Raw genomic sequence first — 20286 nt, 5'->3', positions numbered from 1 at the left:
GTTCGACTTATAGAGGTTCTACTGTACTTGTAAAGAGTTTAGAAATTCAGTGGGGAAGTTGACACTTTCTTCAATGGATACCATCGTGTCGATCGATTTATATATTTTCTCTTCACCAGGTATTTTCTTTAGAATATTAAAATTGATATCGTCAACAATATTATTTTTAGTGGCCAAAATTGCTCTTTGAAATAACCACTCTGCATTAGTATAGTTCTGAATAATATTTGGATAAATTTTGTCGATTAGTTCGTCTTCAGTAGTGGCTATATTACAGAAATCACTATTAAGTTCAATGAGGCCGGTCGTTTGGTCAGTAGGATATGTACCTTCGCCGATTTGTAAAAGTATTTTAGCAAATTGTGCTGTTGTTTCATCTCTTGATAATTCAACTCTCATGTTTTTTGTTAATTGCAGTATTTGTACTTGTGGCCAGAGATGTGATATTTTCAAGCAAGCATTGATCTCGTCTGCTGATGTTGACTTGGGAATAACTGGAAGTGTTTGTCGAAAATCTCCTGAGAGTATGAGTAGAGCTCCTCCCATTATTTCAGAGTTTTTTCGCAATTCTTGTTCCTTATATCTTTAGAAACACGCCCTTTAGATTAAAACGGGAACTTTCTAGCTTCTGTAGCGGTAGCGTATGTAGTAAAGGCGCGAAATTTAAAAACCTAAATTTTTTAATATTTTGAGAACTAATTTGGATAACTAAAATTATGTCGCTTTAACTCCAAAATATAAGTTAGCTAATGACGTATAAATACACAAAATTTAATAACTTTTTTATAGCAACAAATTAAATTTAAGACTTTATTGAAATTGGTCTAAGATCCCGCTATACAACGACCTTCACCGAGATGCTTATTTAATGAAACTTATTTTATATATAATTTAATATGTCAATAAATATAATCCATATGGGTTGCCTAGCAAATTTTGGTCCAGAGTATTTTTAATTAATTTAAAAAAAAAATATTTTTTTAAACATTTCACCGGTATGATTATTAGATAAATTCTATACCAATCGAAAGTATGAAGCCCATAGAATATGCAAAAGTTAGGTTGTTTTTAATCAATTAATTATTTATGTGTATATTTTTTGTGACACTAAAGTATATATACATCTTTAGTATAAAAGAAGGTTATAGTGATACATATATAATACTACCCTGATTAAAAATATTGATTGAAAAAAGTTCAAAAAATTTACTACATGCTAATTATAAAAAAATTTTTTTTTTTAAATATTAATTAAACATACTCTGGACTGAAATTTGCTAGGCAACCCATATGGATTATATTTATTGACATATTAAATTAAATATAAAATAAGTTTCATTAAATAAGCATCTCGGTGAAGGTCGTTGTATAGCGGGATCTTATACTAAATTGGAATTTTAAATTTCGTGTCACTACTACACATGCTACAATTGCTCGCAACGCTTTTGGAAATGCAACCCAAACAATCGTTGTCCTGAATGAAGTTCAAATATTCGATAACAGATGGCGCCACTATACTTAATTTCCAAGTTGTAGGGTTGGAAAGTTCCTTATATCTTTAGAAACACGCCCTTTAGATTAAAACGGGAACTTTCTAGCTTCTGTAGCGGTAGCGTATGTAGTAAAGGCGCGAAATTTAAAAACCTAAATTTTTAAATATTTTGAGAACTAATTTGGATAACTAAAATTATGTCGCTTTAACTCCAAAATATACGTTAAATAATGACGTATAAATACACAAAATTTAACAACTTTATTATAGTAACAAATGAAATTTAAGATTTTACTGAAATTGGAATTTTAAATTTCGCGCCACTACTACACATGCTGCAATGGCTCACAACTATGGAGACTATACACTATGACTATTGGAGTGTATAGTCTCCATAGTTGTCTTGAACGAAGTTCAAATATTCGATAACAGATGGCGCCACTGCACTTAATTTCCAAGTTGAAGGGTCGGAAAGTCCCTTATATCTTTAAAAACATGCCCTTTAGATTAAAACGGGAACTTTCTTGTTCGAGGGGGGATAAAGGGCTATCACACCATATAAGTCCCTTTATCGTGTCGGGACTCCTTTTTAAGTTTTATCGGCATGCACATTTTATCGACTTAGTTTTATTATATACTAGCTAAAAAACCCGGCTTCGCCCGGGAGTTGATATGAGATGACGTGGTAGAGTCGAAATAAAAAAATAAACTATGACGTAAAAAGTAAAAAAAAAGTTTATTGAAAACGTTTTCTCATTATTTACAATACTTGTTTATAAACAACATTTTTCATTTTATTGTCCGGAGTATATATACATAAATTTTTCGGATTTCCTACTCTTGAGCAAGCTACATATAGCTGACCGTGAGAGAAGCAGGATTCTTTGAGGTTAATGCCACAATATTTTAAAGTTTGTCCTTGCGCTTTGTTAATTGTAAAACTAAAGGCTAATTTTATTGGAAACTGCAGTCTTTTAAATTGAAATGGCAATTCCGAAGAGATCCGAGGTATTCTAGGTATAAATACTGTCTGTCCTTTGGTCTTTCCAGAAATAAGTTCAGCTTCAATGATATTATTCGATAGCTGTTTTACGATCATTCTAGTTCCATTACATAATTTTGGGGAGTTGAGATTTCTGAGTAGTATGATTGGAGTTCCAATTTTCAGACGAAGGCAGTGTAATGGCATTCCTGGTACAGTAGAACCTCGTTAAGTCGAACCTCGATAAGTCAAAAACCTCAAAATCTCGAAAAAATGTTTTGTTCCCTTCCCTTAAAACACCAAAACCTCCATTACTTGAAATCTTGACCCTCTGTTAATCGAAATAATCACCGAGTCCCTCCAAGCCATTTTGGTACATATTTTCACTCTATAACTCGAAAAATTAAATTTGACCTCTGTATCTCGAACATAGGAACGTTTTATTTTACAACCTTTACAACTTGATCATTTGGAATTTATTATCTCTATTGTTCTAACAAAAATAAGTTATCGACTTTAAGAACTTGCCGACAATGTGAGTACACTATTGTTTCTTAGAAAACATTTTAGGAGTATACAATAATAAATTTATGACTCATGGAAACACGTGTTTGCTTGCTTTGCGTCAGGTGTTCAATTTTGTTTCCCTTTGAAATTTAGCTAAGCCAGTCATTTGTTTTCGACTTAAATACTGTCAGAAGTAGTTTGGTTCTACTGCAATACACATCAATTAGTACAACAGTTAACATGAGTGCTGTGAAACGTAAACTAAAAACTTTGAGAGGCGCGAACCGCATTGAATACCTTACGTAATTTTATAGAGCAAACCAGTAACTCTGAAGAAGAAGAATTTTCTGCTCTTTATAGATTAGACAATGCTATAGATAGAGAACAACCAAATTATCTAAAGCAAAAAAAAATTACTGACTTTTATTAATGCCATATTTTTTATTTTAAAATGATTTGAAATAATGTTGATTTATAATAAATAAAAATATGTTTGTCACCTCTGCAAGTTGAATTTTTATTTATTTTACCTCTCTAACTCAAAATTTATAAGAATAAACCTCAAACTCTTTATGTCGAATCAAAATCCGCCTAAGTCGAAATCCTCCATAAGTTGAAAACTCTATAACTCGAATTTTTTGGCGTCTCCCTTGATGTTCGACTTATAGAGGTTCTACTGTACTTGTAAAGAGTTTAGAAATTCAGTGGGGAAGTTGACACTTTCTTCAATGGATACCATCGTGTCGATCGATTTATATATTTTCTCTTCACCAGGTATTTTCTTTAGAATATTAAAATTGATATCGTCAACAATATTATTTTTAGTGGCCAAAATTGCTCTTTGAAATAACCACTCTGCATTAGTATAGTTCTGAATAATATTTGGATAAATTTTGTCGATTAGTTCGTCTTCAGTAGTGGCTATATTACAGAAATCACTATTAAGTTCAATGAGGCCGGTCGTTTGGTCAGTAGGATATGTACCTTCGCCGATTTGTAAAAGTATTTTAGCAAATTGTGCTGTTGTTTCATCTCTTGATAATTCAACTCTCATGTTTTTTGTTAATTGCAGTATTTGTACTTGTGGCCAGAGATGTGATATTTTCAAGCAAGCATTGATCTCGTCTGCTGATGTTGACTTGGGAATAACTGGAAGTGTTTGTCGAAAATCTCCTGAGAGTATGAGTAGAGCTCCTCCCATTATTTCAGAGTTTTTTCGCAATTCTTGTTCCTTATATCTTTAGAAACACGCCCTTTAGATTAAAACGGGAACTTTCTAGCTTCTGTAGCGGTAGCGTATGTAGTAAAGGCGCGAAATTTAAAAACCTAAATTTTTTAATATTTTGAGAACTAATTTGGATAACTAAAATTATGTCGCTTTAACTCCAAAATATAAGTTAGCTAATGACGTATAAATACACAAAATTTAATAACTTTTTTATAGCAACAAATTAAATTTAAGACTTTATTGAAATTGGTCTAAGATCCCGCTATACAACGACCTTCACCGAGATGCTTATTTAATGAAACTTATTTTATATATAATTTAATATGTCAATAAATATAATCCATATGGGTTGCCTAGCAAATTTTGGTCCAGAGTATTTTTAATTAATTTTAAAAAAAAATATTTTTTTAAACATTTCACCGGTATGATTATTAGATAAATTCTATACCAATCGAAAGTATGAAGCCCATAGAATATGCAAAAGTTAGGTTGTTTTTAATCAATTAATTATTTATGTGTATATTTTTTGTGACACTAAAGTATATATACATCTTTAGTATAAAAGAAGGTTATAGTGATACATATATAATACTACCCTGATTAAAAATATTGATTGAAAAAAGTTCAAAAAATTTACTACATGCTAATTATAAAAAAATTTTTTTTTTTAAATATTAATTAAACATACTCTGGACTGAAATTTGCTAGGCAACCCATATGGATTATATTTATTGACATATTAAATTAAATATAAAATAAGTTTCATTAAATAAGCATCTCGGTGAAGGTCGTTGTATAGCGGGATCTTATACTAAATTGGAATTTTAAATTTCGTGTCACTACTACACATGCTACAATTGCTCGCAACGCTTTTGGAAATGCAACCCAAACAATCGTTGTCCTGAATGAAGTTCAAATATTCGATAACAGATGGCGCCACTATACTTAATTTCCAAGTTGTAGGGTTGGAAAGTTCCTTATATCTTTAGAAACACGCCCTTTAGATTAAAACGGGAACTTTCTAGCTTCTGTAGCGGTAGCGTATGTAGTAAAGGCGCGAAATTTAAAAACCTAAATTTTTAAATATTTTGAGAACTAATTTGGATAACTAAAATTATGTCGCTTTAACTCCAAAATATACGTTAAATAATGACGTATAAATACACAAAATTTAACAACTTTATTATAGTAACAAATGAAATTTAAGATTTTACTGAAATTGGAATTTTAAATTTCGCGCCACTACTACACATGCTGCAATGGCTCACAACTATGGAGACTATACACTATGACTATTGGAGTGTATAGTCTCCATAGTTGTCTTGAACGAAGTTCAAATATTCGATAACAGATGGCGCCACTGCACTTAATTTCCAAGTTGAAGGGTCGGAAAGTCCCTTATATCTTTAAAAACATGCCCTTTAGATTAAAACGGGAACTTTCTTGTTCGAGGGGGGATAAAGGGCTATCACACCATATAAGTCCCTTTATCGTGTCGGGACTCCTTTTTAAGTTTTATCGGCATGCACATTTTATCGACTTAGTTTTATTATATACTAGCTAAAAAACCCGGCTTCGCCCGGGAGTTGATATGAGATGACGTGGTAGAGTCGAAATAAAAAAATAAACTATGACGTAAAAAGTAAAAAAAAAGTTTATTGAAAACGTTTTCTCATTATTTACAATACTTGTTTATAAACAACATTTTTCATTTTATTGTCCGGAGTATATATACATAAATTTTTCGGATTTCCTACTCTTGAGCAAGCTACATATAGCTGACCGTGAGAGAAGCAGGATTCTTTGAGGTTAATGCCACAATATTTTAAAGTTTGTCCTTGCGCTTTGTTAATTGTAAAACTAAAGGCTAATTTTATTGGAAACTGCAGTCTTTTAAATTGAAATGGCAATTCCGAAGAGATCCGAGGTATTCTAGGTATAAATACTGTCTGTCCTTTGGTCTTTCCAGAAATAAGTTCAGCTTCAATGATATTATTCGATAGCTGTTTTACGATCATTCTAGTTCCATTACATAATTTTGGGGAGTTGAGATTTCTGAGTAGTATGATTGGAGTTCCAATTTTCAGACGAAGGCAGTGTAATGGCATTCCTGGTACAGTAGAACCTCGTTAAGTCGAACCTCGATAAGTCAAAAACCTCAAAATCTCGAAAAAATGTTTTGTTCCCTTCCCTTAAAACACCAAAACCTCCATTACTTGAAATCTTGACCCTCTGTTAATCGAAATAATCACCGAGTCCCTCCAAGCCATTTTGGTACATATTTTCACTCTATAACTCGAAAAATTAAATTTGACCTCTGTATCTCGAACATAGGAACGTTTTATTTTACAACCTTTACAACTTGATCATTTGGAATTTATTATCTCTATTGTTCTAACAAAAATAAGTTATCGACTTTAAGAACTTGCCGACAATGTGAGTACACTATTGTTTCTTAGAAAACATTTTAGGAGTATACAATAATAAATTTATGACTCATGGAAACACGTGTTTGCTTGCTTTGCGTCAGGTGTTCAATTTTGTTTCCCTTTGAAATTTAGCTAAGCCAGTCATTTGTTTTCGACTTAAATACTGTCAGAAGTAGTTTGGTTCTACTGCAATACACATCAATTAGTACAACAGTTAACATGAGTGCTGTGAAACGTAAACTAAAAACTTTGAGAGGCGCGAACCGCATTGAATACCTTACGTAATTTTATAGAGCAAACCAGTAACTCTGAAGAAGAAGAATTTTCTGCTCTTTATAGATTAGACAATGCTATAGATAGAGAACAACCAAATTATCTAAAGCAAAAAAAAATTACTGACTTTTATTAATGCCATATTTTTTATTTTAAAATGATTTGAAATAATGTTGATTTATAATAAATAAAAATATGTTTGTCACCTCTGCAAGTTGAATTTTTATTTATTTTACCTCTCTAACTCAAAATTTATAAGAATAAACCTCAAACTCTTTATGTCGAATCAAAATCCGCCTAAGTCGAAATCCTCCATAAGTTGAAAACTCTATAACTCGAATTTTTTGGCGTCTCCCTTGATGTTCGACTTATAGAGGTTCTACTGTACTTGTAAAGAGTTTAGAAATTCAGTGGGGAAGTTGACACTTTCTTCAATGGATACCATCGTGTCGATCGATTTATATATTTTCTCTTCACCAGGTATTTTCTTTAGAATATTAAAATTGATATCGTCAACAATATTATTTTTAGTGGCCAAAATTGCTCTTTGAAATAACCACTCTGCATTAGTATAGTTCTGAATAATATTTGGATAAATTTTGTCGATTAGTTCGTCTTCAGTAGTGGCTATATTACAGAAATCACTATTAAGTTCAATGAGGCCGGTCGTTTGGTCAGTAGGATATGTACCTTCGCCGATTTGTAAAAGTATTTTAGCAAATTGTGCTGTTGTTTCATCTCTTGATAATTCAAGTCTCATGTTTTTTGTTAATTGCAGTATTTGTACTTGTGGCCAGAGATGTGATTTATTCAAGCATGCATTGATCTCGTCTGCTGATGTTGACTTGGGAATAACTGGAAGTGTTTGTCGAAAATCTCCTATATATATATATATATAAAAAGAGAGTATGAGTAGAGCTCCTCCCATTATTTCAGAGTTTTTTTTGCAATTCTTGTAATGTTCTGTCCATGGCTTCTATAATTTTTTTATGGGCCATGGTGCATTCATCCCAGATGATAATTTTAGCTTGTTTTATTATTCTTTTCGTTTTGAAATCGCTCGTTTCGCTGTTCAAATTAAACTAACTCTGGTGAGCGACACCGGGCTCTTATATATTCAGAGAGCTAGGCTCTAGAATATTCGAGAAAATTTGAAAATATTCTCACAACTATGGAGACTATACACTATGACTATTGGAGTGTATAGTCTCCATAGTTGTCTTGAACGAAGTTCAAATATTCGATAACAGATGGCGCCACTGCACTTAATTTCCAAGTTGAAGGGTCGGAAAGTCTCTTATATCTTTAAAAACATGCCCTTTAGATTAAAACGGGAACTTTCTTGTTCGAGGGGGGATAAAGGGCTATCACACCACATAAGTCCCTTTATCGTGTCGGGACTCCTTTTTAAGTTTTATCGGCACGCACATTTTATCGACTTAGTTTTATTATATATATAGATATAGATATATCATAATATATAATATATGCATGTTTAGATTTGGAACACACTTGTATGCACAACTGTTATCGAAGAACAAATATTAATTTCATTTGGTGATAAGCTAGTGCAGTCAATTTGTTTGTGGGCCAAAGTAGCAATTGTTTGAAAAATGGCGAAAGTTACAAGTGTTTTAGTGTTTAACTATGTTTTGAGGAATGCTGTTAGTTATTATATTTATTTGATGGATTTGTTTATTTACTATGGTATGTTAGAATGTGTTTTCTGTGTTCTTTAGTTTATGGTAAATACAAAATCAAGATGTTATAATGGCGAAGATGCGTGCGCTACTCTAAACGTTTGGTACGTTCAAGCCCCTGCTCGCAACAATAGATTAGTCTGTGAATTTATATTTAAATGCGCAATGAACATTTGCATGTATAAAGTAGTGATGAAAAATATGAAGTTTTTATCAGTAATTTGCAAGTAGTTCTGTGAAAGGAAATAAAAAACTATACCAATTTTGAAAACTTATTTTCTTAAAGCTACGTAACTCGTGAGTGGCATATACAGTAGTGAAATATTTTGTGTTAGTTGTGCGGGAAAAAGATAATAAAATAGATTTGTAACTACTTTTTTAACTGAAAATCTTTTTTATGCTTACATCTTTAGCCATTCAGTGAACCATTCTAACCGAATGTTAAACCATTTAGATAAACCTTTTCATTTCTTCGATATTATAATTCAGAGGTCCAACTTATATATAAAATATATTCTTTTCTGATATATTAATGAATAAATTTTTCAGGTTTTCAACTTATAGAGGAGTTACAATGTGAGCTCAGAGAAAAATCCCACTTGGCACATCAGCTGCGCAGCCAACTAGATTTCACGGACAGGCAGCATGAAGAAGCGGTCTCCGCGCTCACTGCCGAGCGGGATTCCCTACGATCGCATCTTAATATGTAAGTTCTGTAAAAATGTAGCGACATTTATAATCTATGCCCACGAATCACTACGATCATATCTTATGTCTTGTCGCACCACCGCTATGTGGAACCTGCCCATTGAAGTATTTCCGAACCTATTCAACTTAGGGTCCTTCAAGAAGAGAGCGTACCAATTCTTGAAAGCCCGGCAACGCACTTGCGAGCCTTCTGGCAATGTCCATGGGCGGTATAACTTAACATCAAGTGAGCCTCTCTGCCCCTTTGCCTCCTATTACATAAAAAAAGGATGTATTATTCCTCGACTTCTCGATTGTGCCAGTGGGGCGTTCGGGTCAGTCAATGGTAAGATTGGTTTAGCTAGCAACCTTCCTTTAGGTTGGAGAAACATACCATACTTGCCCCACAAGTTTTTATTTCCCGATCATTTCCCTTTATATAGCAAACATTTAGAAGCTAGCTTAGGGAGCGTTCAAGTAATACGTAACGATTTTTTTTCCTTTTGTAAAACGTTACGATGCGGGGCGGGGATTGTAATACGCGTTATTGTTAATATTATTTTCGACTTTCCAGTACTTTACAGTACATAATGGTACTTTTAGCCAATAAAGAATCTCTGGGTGGTCACGAAACGTTTTACTATTGGGTACAGATAAACGTTACGGCGCGTTACACGGGGGGGGGGGGGGGGGGGGGTGACGTAATACTTATACGCTCCCTTAGCTATCAATATAATATAATGTTAATAATGTTTTTATTTTATTCGCCGCCTTATAAAATTTATTTGATCTGTTTATTACAGGCTTCGCGAGGAGAATATGATATTAACGCACGTCAGACGCGACTATGAAGATGTATGTGAGCGATTATGTAATAGTGAACGGGCATTGGATGATGTGAAAAGGCAGCTTGAGTGTAGCAAGAAGAAGATACGAGTGATGACCCAACAAGTTTCTACACTTGAGTCAGAGGTACTAAATTTTCAAATGTATCTATTCTGGTTTTTACTCTATGTAAATCAGTGTGTCAAAACTGTATACTACAGTTTTGACTTGGGGACCGTTCAAGTATGACGTAACGAATTTGGGGGGGGGGGGATCCTTTTCTAAAACGTTACGATGCTTTATTGTTACTTTTGAGTTTCTAGTACTTTACAGCACATAATGGTAACTTTTAGGTATAAAGAGTCACTAGGTGGTCACGAAACGTACTATGGTTGGGTACAGAAAAACGTTACAGCACGTTACATGGGGGGGTCAATAATCTCCAAAAATTGCGTGACGTAATTCTTGAACGCTCCCTTGATAATAAATGTCACAAAATATTCCTTCGACTCGGAAACATTGTTTTAGAAGTTTTATATGGGTTCTGTTAGTTGAACTTTAATTTTTGGAGAGTTTTTCTAGTTTTTTTGTATACATTAAAATTATAAGTGTCCATATATAAACCTTAAATTATGTTTTGGATAATATGGGTTTCAAAACTCTAGTATTTAAATTAAATTTGTTCTATTAGAAGTTATGACGAAATAGATGGAATCGAATATTTTTTTTAATTATTATTTAAAAATACTTTTTCTTCTAATATTTTAGATTAATTTTTCTAATGAATTTGCAGAAACTGACACTGAGCGAGCTTCTCGCGAAATCAAAGGAGGAATGTCACCGTATAAATGATAGATACGCGAGTAGACAAAGCGCGTTATTGGAGCAAAATGAGCGCCTGCGCAGCGAACATGCTGACCTGAGCGTAAGGTTGCAAGACCATGATGAGGTTATGCAGACTGTCTTAAAAGAAAAGGTAATAAATTTAACAGATATTATGTGACCCCGAAAACATCGTTTTGCCATGTATATTATTTCTAGGAAACATTTTTTTAGTTCAATAAATATAACTAGCACTATAATAAAAAATAGGGGTTGATCGTAGAGGGGTGAAAATTAAGGGTTGTACGTATTTCTGTATGTTGTATCATATAAAATTAAAAAAAACTTTTTTTTTGGGGTTACTATATCTATCTGTCTATCTATCTATAGAAAGATAGAAGCCGATTCTCAGACTTACTGAATATGCATAAAAAAAATCATAAAAACCAGTCGAGCCGTTACGGAGGAGTATGGAAACGAACATTGTGACACGAGAATTTTATATATAGATATATATTGCTTAATTTGCTAAAAAATTATTTAATATTCTATTATAGTGTCCAGTAACACTTCTTAGAGATTTTACCGATTTTTTCTTTTAGAACATCTACAATAATTCAAACTAGTGGTGCTTACAACCCTTGAGGTCTTGACCTCAGATTTCGGTATCTGTTTCGTGACCTACTTTCCTATCAGTCAAATTTTTGGGACTAAGGCTATTTTCTGTTTTTTTTTTTCACCGTACAAGCTAGTGTAAATGCACACAGACAGAAAGTATATTGGTGGACTGCCGGGGTTCGAACCTACGACCTGAGAGTCGCACGCTAAAGCCGCTAGGCCAACACTGCTCAATGCAATGCATTACACACCAACTAATACAATATTTCGAAAGCTTTTTACTTAATACTAGCCCGCGAACTTCGTTTCGCCTTAGTGTTTCGCCTTTTTTTTATACTTAGCCTACCTTTTAGCCATCATATACCCCAGACTGTTTGCTTATCCAGAATAAACTTAAATTTTCCATTTTTCAATATTTTTCCAATTTTATATCTATAAAAACCTTCAGAAGTCAAGTAAAAAAAAATACTCGAATTGGTCCCGTTGGTTGGATCTTAGAGTTTTGAGCTTAGGAACATATTGTGCGATTCAATTTTATTTATAAAGATAATTTTTGATATTAAATGCTTACGGTTAAGAGTAATTAAAAATCAATCACAAATAGTATAAACATTCCATTAAAACTTCCTTTTATTTAATTATAGCATCATCGAGGTTTGTAGGTAAATACAACGAACCACCACAAAATACTACAAATTAAAAATAATTGTATGCATATTGTATTCATTAACAAATACATGACCATGTATATCTTCAGATTCTATTGGAGATGGAGTTGAAGGAGATGTTAAATAAAACAAATCAGACACAGTTGAGGATGGACCGCTCCATCGACATCAGCTACACCGAGGATCAGATGTTGACGGCACTGGATAGTCTTAATGCTGACAGCAGGTTTTGTTCCGGTGAGTATTTTTAAGGTTACATGTGTAAATGTCAGCGATCCAGCTTCTATGAACACAATCCATATTTGTTTCACCAAAATAGAACCCCAAGAGGGGATTTTTGATGAATGTTTTTAATTATTTTTTTTTCCCTATGTTTTTAAAATATGTGCTTTATTGTTATTAACAAAGATCTAGAATCTAAATTATTAATTCCTTTATTATGCTCCGATTTGTATGGATTTGTCTTTAAAAAAATTATCGCTTTGTGTACTAAGCTTTATCTAAAGCATGGTTCTCATGTGCCTTCTTATTTCCTTTTTAAATATTTTTCATAGATAAACGGATTATAGATGAGTCTTTTACGTTCAAAGACGAAGGCCGACCAACTAACATGTCTCTCTTCGACGAAATTAGACTTAGCTTTTGTAACATGTCCCGCCATAATATTACTGATATTAGTACGAATAACAAAGATCTTGATAATTCTAACTCTGACAACGCTACACAGACGGACAGTACAGATAACGAAAAAGATAGTGTTATTGATACGGAATATATTAATGTTGAAGTACAAACTGATATTAATAAGTCTATGCGAACAAGTGATGGTGAAACACAAACCAATATAGAACATAATGACTTCAAAAATGCTGAAATACAAACTTTAAAAGGGTACATGTCAACAAGTAATGGTGAAACACAAAACAATAGAAAACAATGCGAATTTAAAAATGTTGAAACACAAACAGTTCAAGTGTCTAATCAAACAAGTGATGGTGAAACACAAACCAATTTAGAACAAAATTATTTTAAAAATACTGAAATAAAAACAATACATGTGTCTTACCAATCAAGTGATGTCGAAACTCAAACAGTTATAGACCAAAGTGAAACTAAAAATGCCGAAGTACAAATCAATTCCGCAAATAAGTTAGTTAATTCTGAAGTACAAACAAACGACACTAGAATTCTTACCACCGATGTTGAAACAAAATCAATTCAAGTGTCTAACCAATCAAGTGATGTCGAAACCCAAACAATTCTAGACCAAAATGAAACTAAAAATGCCGAAGTACAAACAAACGACACTAGAACTCTTACCAGCAATGTTGAAACACAAACTGAAATGAAACCACGAAATACACAAAACAAAGCAAAAATTAGAAATTTTAAAAATCTCATCAAATCAAGGCGAACAAAGAACGTAGAGATACAAACCGATATAAACACGAATAATAATGTCAACAAGTGTTTAGAATGCGATAAATTCGATCAATATACAATTCAATTAGAAAAAGACTATACAAATTCCCATAACATGCTATCAGATGTGAAAAATGAAATCGAGAAATATGAAAATAATTTAAATGTCCTTAAAAACATTGTTGATGAGGGAAATGATAGGAATAGCTATTTGAAATCTGTCGTGGACGGGTTGAGAGTTAATTTGAGCGTTTTAGAGGCGGCATGTTCTAAACAAAATGAAGAAATAGAGAAACTATCTTGTTCTGTCTCTTCGATTGAAGTGCAAACTGAATTTGGTATGTTTTAGTAGCTGTAGGAGATTCGAGGTTAATTTGTTCATATTTAAACAAATTTCGTAGTTTTGTGTTGAAAATGTAGTATTGTGAGCGTCTTGTGTTGTCCAATGTAGGAACTTGTAGGTATAGATTAAGGGAGCGTTCAAGTATTACGTAACGAATTTGGGGGGGGGGGGGGGGGGGTGAGGGGTCTTTTTGTAAAACGTTACGATGCGGGGCGGGGATTTTCGAGTTCGAAACGTTACGGCGCGTTACATGGGAGGTGTCAATTATCTCCAAAAATTGCGTGACGTAATACTTGAACGCTCTCTAATTTGCATGTTTAATTATTTGTTGTTCGATTAATTTTTACAGGTATTACGTCTTATTTATAAACGTATCTTTATATATAACTCTACTGTACGTGTGTATGTCACTGAACTCCTCTTAAACGGCTGGACCGATTTGAATTTTTTTTTTGTATGCGTTTGGTTGGTGCCCTGGATGGTTTAGACTCACAAATCAGAACGGCAGATGGCGCTGCAGCCGGTATCTAGGTTATTTATCTATACAGCAAATAAACAGCTGATATATATAAAAATCTTCTGTGCATGTGTTCTTACTTAAACCCCTAAACGGTTGGACTGATTTTGATGAAATTTTTTGTGTGCTCAAGTGGAGTCGAGAATGATTTATATTATTCGATTTGGTACATAAGACGTGTGTACAGGACAACGTCTCTTGGCTCCGCTAGTATATATATAATAATTATTGTACAAAATACATATTTTTATTTAATTTTGATCCATCGTCACATTTGATTATTTTCTTTTTTGTTTCGCTTGGGTTATGAAGTACTTGAATTTGAATACATTGTTGTCACTTTTATTTGTTAGTTTACAACCTCAATTTAATATTTTGTGTGCACATTGTTAAATATTAGTTACTATATTTTCAGTCTAACTTCTCTCATTGTTTCCATACTAAATGTATATTTATCCTTACAGCTGACAATAGTGTGTCTATGTCTATGTACTCAGGGCTACCGAACCGTTCTTTGTGGTACAATGATATTTCAAATTACATAAAACCATAATAATTAACACTTAAAACTTTCCCAAGAATCACTATCTATTGGTACAATGATTCGTTAGGGAATTTTTGAATTTATCTTGTCATACAAAGTGACTAACGTGGCGGGAGCTGGGATACTTATTTTATAATAATTATTAATATTATATTTATCTTCTACAGTTTATGGTACGTTTATGAATAGGATTCAAAGTATTTTGTGTTATGTAGTGTATAGCGTAGTATAGTAGTTAGTCTTTAGATGTTATTGTTTTCGCTCTGATTTGATACAGCTAAAATAGAACACAAGAACAGAGTGTCTTCTTTTTAATACTGTAAGTAGTGTTATTGGACACTTTTTAAGTTAAATCTTCTTTTTAGTAAATTAGGTTAGAGGTAAATTACTTATTAGTCTTAAGTTAGGCTAGATCGTAATGTTTAATGAAAAAGATGTTGATAAAAAATATAAAAAGCTAACCAACTTTGAATATCTTGAAGAAACAAAGTTGTGAATAGTTTGAATTATTTTTAAATTACTTGTCATATAGTATTATCTTTTATTGACATAACTTTTAGACATAGAAAAAAACTCCGGGGAAATAAATACAGATAATACAACTTCTTCTACAGCTGTGATACTTTTTGACATGACCACGCACGCTGTAAAGCACTCGGAACGTCGGTTAAATTTTAAAACTATGTAAAATAATTGTAAATTTATAATAAAACTAGCAAACTCGGCGAACTCCGTTTCGCCACCAGATGGCTTCATTTTATGTAACATTTCGTTTGGTGATCCCGCTTTTCTGTTGAAATTTTTCCTGAATTTTCTTTGCTATAAACCTCACGGAGCCCAAGACCTTTACAACTAATGCAAAACCGTGGAAATCGGTTCGTGCGTTCTTGAGTTATAATAGCGTCAGGAAGGAAAACCCGACATATTTTTATATAGTAGACATAACTTCAATCCGGTAAAAAAGTTTTTCTATTTACTTGTCATAATTTGATTACTATCAAGGAGTTTTGCATGACCTTTATTGTCAGGTGTTTAGTGTCTATCCGTTGTAGTATAAAATTATAAAATAAATTAATTTAAAAAAACGTATAATAGTATGAAGCAATGTCCTTTTACTAAAGTTGTAAGGGTCAAATTAAAATCACGATTTCATTTAATTTAGACAAAATCTATTATAATTATTGACGATATTGCTCTTCCATACCCATCTGTTATTAAATAATATTTTATATTTCAGAACAAGTGTCAACGTATTCGCAAACAGATTTGCCCTGTTCCTCTTGCGTTAAACGGAACGGATCTCATCGCTTGAGGAAGTATCTCTGGTGAGTATTTTTGACGTGATAACGTCTTTAAAATCGTTTTAGTCGGGTGACATGTTCAGAAACTTGTGTCACACCAAAACCTCACGAGCGCGATCGCAGGTATAACGAGAGAGAGACGGACCAATCTCCCGTCTCATCTCGAGCGCTGCCAGTCATTCCGTGAATGTATGAAGAAAAATGTATATCATAGTCGAATAAGTAAACTTGTCATTTTACACCCGAAATTTATCATCAAAAGTGTGAATAAAACGATAGATGTAATTTAAAATTTGAAAAAATTGTTACCTTCATTAATTCCTTCCTTCCCAAAAACTTATATCACCAATACGACGTTATCACGTAAACATCTCGATCGTAAACCTACTTTACAAACAACCAATATTTTTTTGTTACAGTATTATTAGTAAAAAATATTTATTTGCGTACGAGTGCGCGTGTGGTCGCTATTTAGTATGTCTTGATGTTGATGAACTCTTATCACGAAACCATCTTGACGTCATTAATTTTCGCGGAAAAACATTTTAAAATTGAGACAAAAATATATTACAAGTGTATAAATATAACTTTAAAATAACAGTTTTCCTTGTAAATTTTAACGTAAATTGTGTCTGTATATGTTCTGATAAAAAACTTCTTTAACATTACATAGCCATTTTTTGTAAATAGTCTAACGGGCTGGAGGCTCACTTGTTAAGTGATACCGCCCATGAGTACTTTAAACGTCAAAGGGCTCGCAAGTGCGTTGCCGGTCTTTGGAATCGCTACGTTATCGCTACGTGATACCGATGCCGATACCGATATATCGGCGATACTTTAGGTTTGCCGATTTATTGGCATCGGCGATATTTTCATTGCCGATTCACCGATACTTTTCAAATATCACGCTTTAAAAAAATAATGTAAACGCGCATTTTGTATGATCTACTTTGTTGCAAACGAGCCACGGACTATTGTTGCCCGAGAAATCCCCGCGTTTTAATCCAAAAATACATATAACATATAAAATAAAAAAAGTCTACATGAAAAATAAAAAGTGCACATGAATCACTATAATTTACGATCAGTCTCACGTCAGTTAGTAGTTAGTACGAAAAACTCGTTGGATTGATTAGTGGCATCGGCAAAAAAGCGTATCGATGCATCCCTAGTATATTCATCTATTAGGTAGGTCCAAAATATGCCTAAAACTGTCACTCAGCCTATTTCCAGGGACCCATTGAAGTGTCTCTTCCAAGCGTTCGCTGTCATCTGCTTTGTTTTCGCTCTCTCCGCGTTGTATGGCGTCAGTCGGCGTTGGCAATCTCCGTGCACACCTCTGGCGCCTTGGAGCTGGCTGCAGCCTCACGATTTGATGGATCTGTTCTTCCGTATCGAGTATATAGCTGATGTACCTATGTAGACTTAGTTTTTTTGTAAATGGTAAATATATGAAATATTGTCAATTGTCAACTGTCAACTGTCAATGTCAAGTTTGTGTTTGGATTATGGGCGTAACACTTGCGATAGACTATAGTTAGTAGACTTTTACTTTTTTTAAATCCAAGATGCATCTTAATACGAGGTAAGAAGGTGCATTTTTTATCTATTTCAGTTTAGTTACGTAACTTAGTCTTTGAGATTTTTTACCCAATATGTCGCAATTTACTTGATTTAAACGCGTTTGTGTTTTTTATTATTACTAACTAATGAAGACGTGTGAATGCATGAAAGTTTTGGTGATTTCTTCTAGTATTGCTGATAATGTGAAATTGCTATGAATGTTTGGTTTTCCGAATTAGTTCCATATGCGCCCACGGAGCGCTGCTCAAGTTTTCTATACAAAAGACAGTACAGATTACTAATTTGTGATAAACTAGTGCCAGTTACATAGATTAAGATATCACCAGGAATATCTCTTCTAATACCTAATTAATATTAGTACAGTAAAACTAAAAATTTTTAAATAAGTACCATTTATTTGGTAAGCATATTTCAAAGCTTCAAAACGGCTGGACCGATTTTGCTCAGATTATTAAAAAAATACTTAATAAAATTTGAAAATAATACTGCGGTAACATAACTTTAAAATATAACGCTAAAACAAAGAAATAAGTAGTGTATGTGTCACCGGAATATAACAAAATCCGCAAGTTTATAAATTTCCTAGGAATTAATCAATAAATAATAAGTAAGCGATAACCAAACGGCATGTGCGCTCTGATTGGTTGAGAAAGTCACTAACCTAACCTAACCGTTTAGAATTTTACGAATGGATATCCGTTAGTTTATAAATTTACCACGAGAAAATGTGGGCGTAAAATAATACAATTTAGCTTTAACGCAAAACGCAACGCAAGTAAAACAAATTTACGACAAAAAACTCTTTCGATCAAATTGTGTTGACGCTATGACAAAAAGAGACAGTATAATAAATAATATTTCGAGCAGCTTCTAATTGTGATTGGACCTTTTTATAAAATAATAATATCAAATGCAGACATTCAAAGTTGAATCTCATTTGCATTTAATTCTAGAGTTAAATATTTGAATGTGGCTTTTCTAGGGCCGTTTGTATTTCATCTCTTTCTTGTCTTACTTCGACTATAAACTTAATGGCCTACAATTATTTTTATACTATATTGCTTTAGATGTCCAAAAAAACTGGGTTGCAAATAATATAAGGAATTGAAAACTTTTATTGGTGTAATTAAAAGTTATCAATTTTTATAACTTTTAATTACACCAATTTAATTTTTAAAAAAATTTAAAGTTTTAGTTTTAGAATACAATTCTGGGGTACAGTTTTTATCTAATATGGCGGCAGATAACAATAGGCTATTATTATTATTAAGATCAGATTTCAAATTACATATTAGTTAATAGGACTGTTATCTATAATTCTGATAAGGCTTTAAATTAAATATAAATTCAAGAACCTGCCAAAACGCCTCTCTAGGCAAGATGGCGTCGCACCAGTCCCTATGATGTACCATGCTTACACATAAATGAACGTCAAGTTTTACGTGTTATCATATAGTCTGGCTAATGAAAGAAGATAACGAAAAAGCGCGGCAAATTCAAAAAAATTTAGTATGGTATCCCTAAAAGTTTGATATAATTTGTGGATTAAACTTACTTGATACTTGATTTTATTTTATAATTTAAATAATAATATGGACACCAGACAGTAATAGGATTGGACAGGCGAAAACATCTCAGTCTAATCTCATACTAAGGAAATTTGTTAAAAATAATTGTAGGTAATCTAGACTATAATTTTAGCGTAAAAAGTATTAAGTTGATACCAAAAATACTTTAAGTTGACAGTAACATACTAAGTTTCATTTTCTTCTATTAAAATGTCTTCTAGTAATAATTTCTTGATAGACGCAAAATGTTTCTTATATTTCGGTTATTAAAAGTGTACGGTGCTTGTTTACTTCGGCTCTAAAATACGAATCAAAAATAGGTTTTGTCAAAAATGCGAATTGGAAAACGCCCCTAAGGATTCAAAACTCAGCGCGAATTAAATATTATTTTCGCTTAATCTCGTTTCTGAGTGCTCTGGGACTGACTTTCCAAATATCGCAGCGAAAAGTAAATTCAGTTTTGACTGTTATGTTATAATGACATCGAAGGGACTACTCATATTTGGTAGTTAAAACCGATAGTCGTAACAGCCGATGACGTTGTTATTAAGTACCTAATACAATAGAATTCAGCCGGGACCTTTGATTTTGGTCAATATAACCGGTATGTCTAAACGATGTCGTCGTAAACGGTTTTGACTGTATTATAATAATTTAAATTCAGTAATTATTAAATCAATATAAAAATAAGTAACAACACTAATGTCAATAGACTACAGTTTGGCAGTTACAGATTTTGACGTTAGGAATAGATTTTACATAAAGGATATGCCAAA

The 20286-nt window shown here is 32.8% G+C and overlaps 1 protein-coding gene across 4 annotated transcripts in view; it reads left to right on the top strand.

Annotated features, from left to right (window-relative positions):
* Nucleotides 1-19434, top strand: part of LOC125048561 — a 37895-nt gene extending 18461 nt beyond the window's left edge. Inside the window, exons 1-8 of one of the 4 annotated variants that reach the window (XM_047647284.1) lie at nt 8488-8618; nt 9161-9317; nt 10102-10270; nt 10917-11099; nt 12321-12468; nt 12786-13991; nt 16295-16382; nt 17592-19434. In XM_047647284.1, the coding sequence (XP_047503240.1) occupies nt 8525-8618; nt 9161-9317; nt 10102-10270; nt 10917-11099; nt 12321-12468; nt 12786-13991; nt 16295-16382; nt 17592-17781 (2235 nt within the window). In that variant the 5' untranslated portion in view covers nt 8488-8524 and the 3' untranslated portion in view covers nt 17782-19434. Of the gene's footprint in view, nt 1-8487; nt 8619-9160; nt 9318-10101; nt 10271-10916; nt 11100-12320; nt 12469-12785; nt 13992-16294; nt 16383-17580 lie in introns of those variants that run through there. The other 3 variants (XM_047647281.1, XM_047647283.1, XM_047647285.1) reach the window with 3 other exon arrangements.
* The last annotated feature ends 852 nt before the right edge of the window (nt 19435-20286 follow it).

This window comes from Pieris napi, chromosome 4 (assembly GCF_905475465.1).
Source record: "Pieris napi chromosome 4, ilPieNapi1.2, whole genome shotgun sequence".
NCBI lineage: Eukaryota > Metazoa > Arthropoda > Insecta > Lepidoptera > Pieridae > Pieris > Pieris napi.
This window is presented reverse-complemented; position numbering and strand designations above follow the sequence as displayed.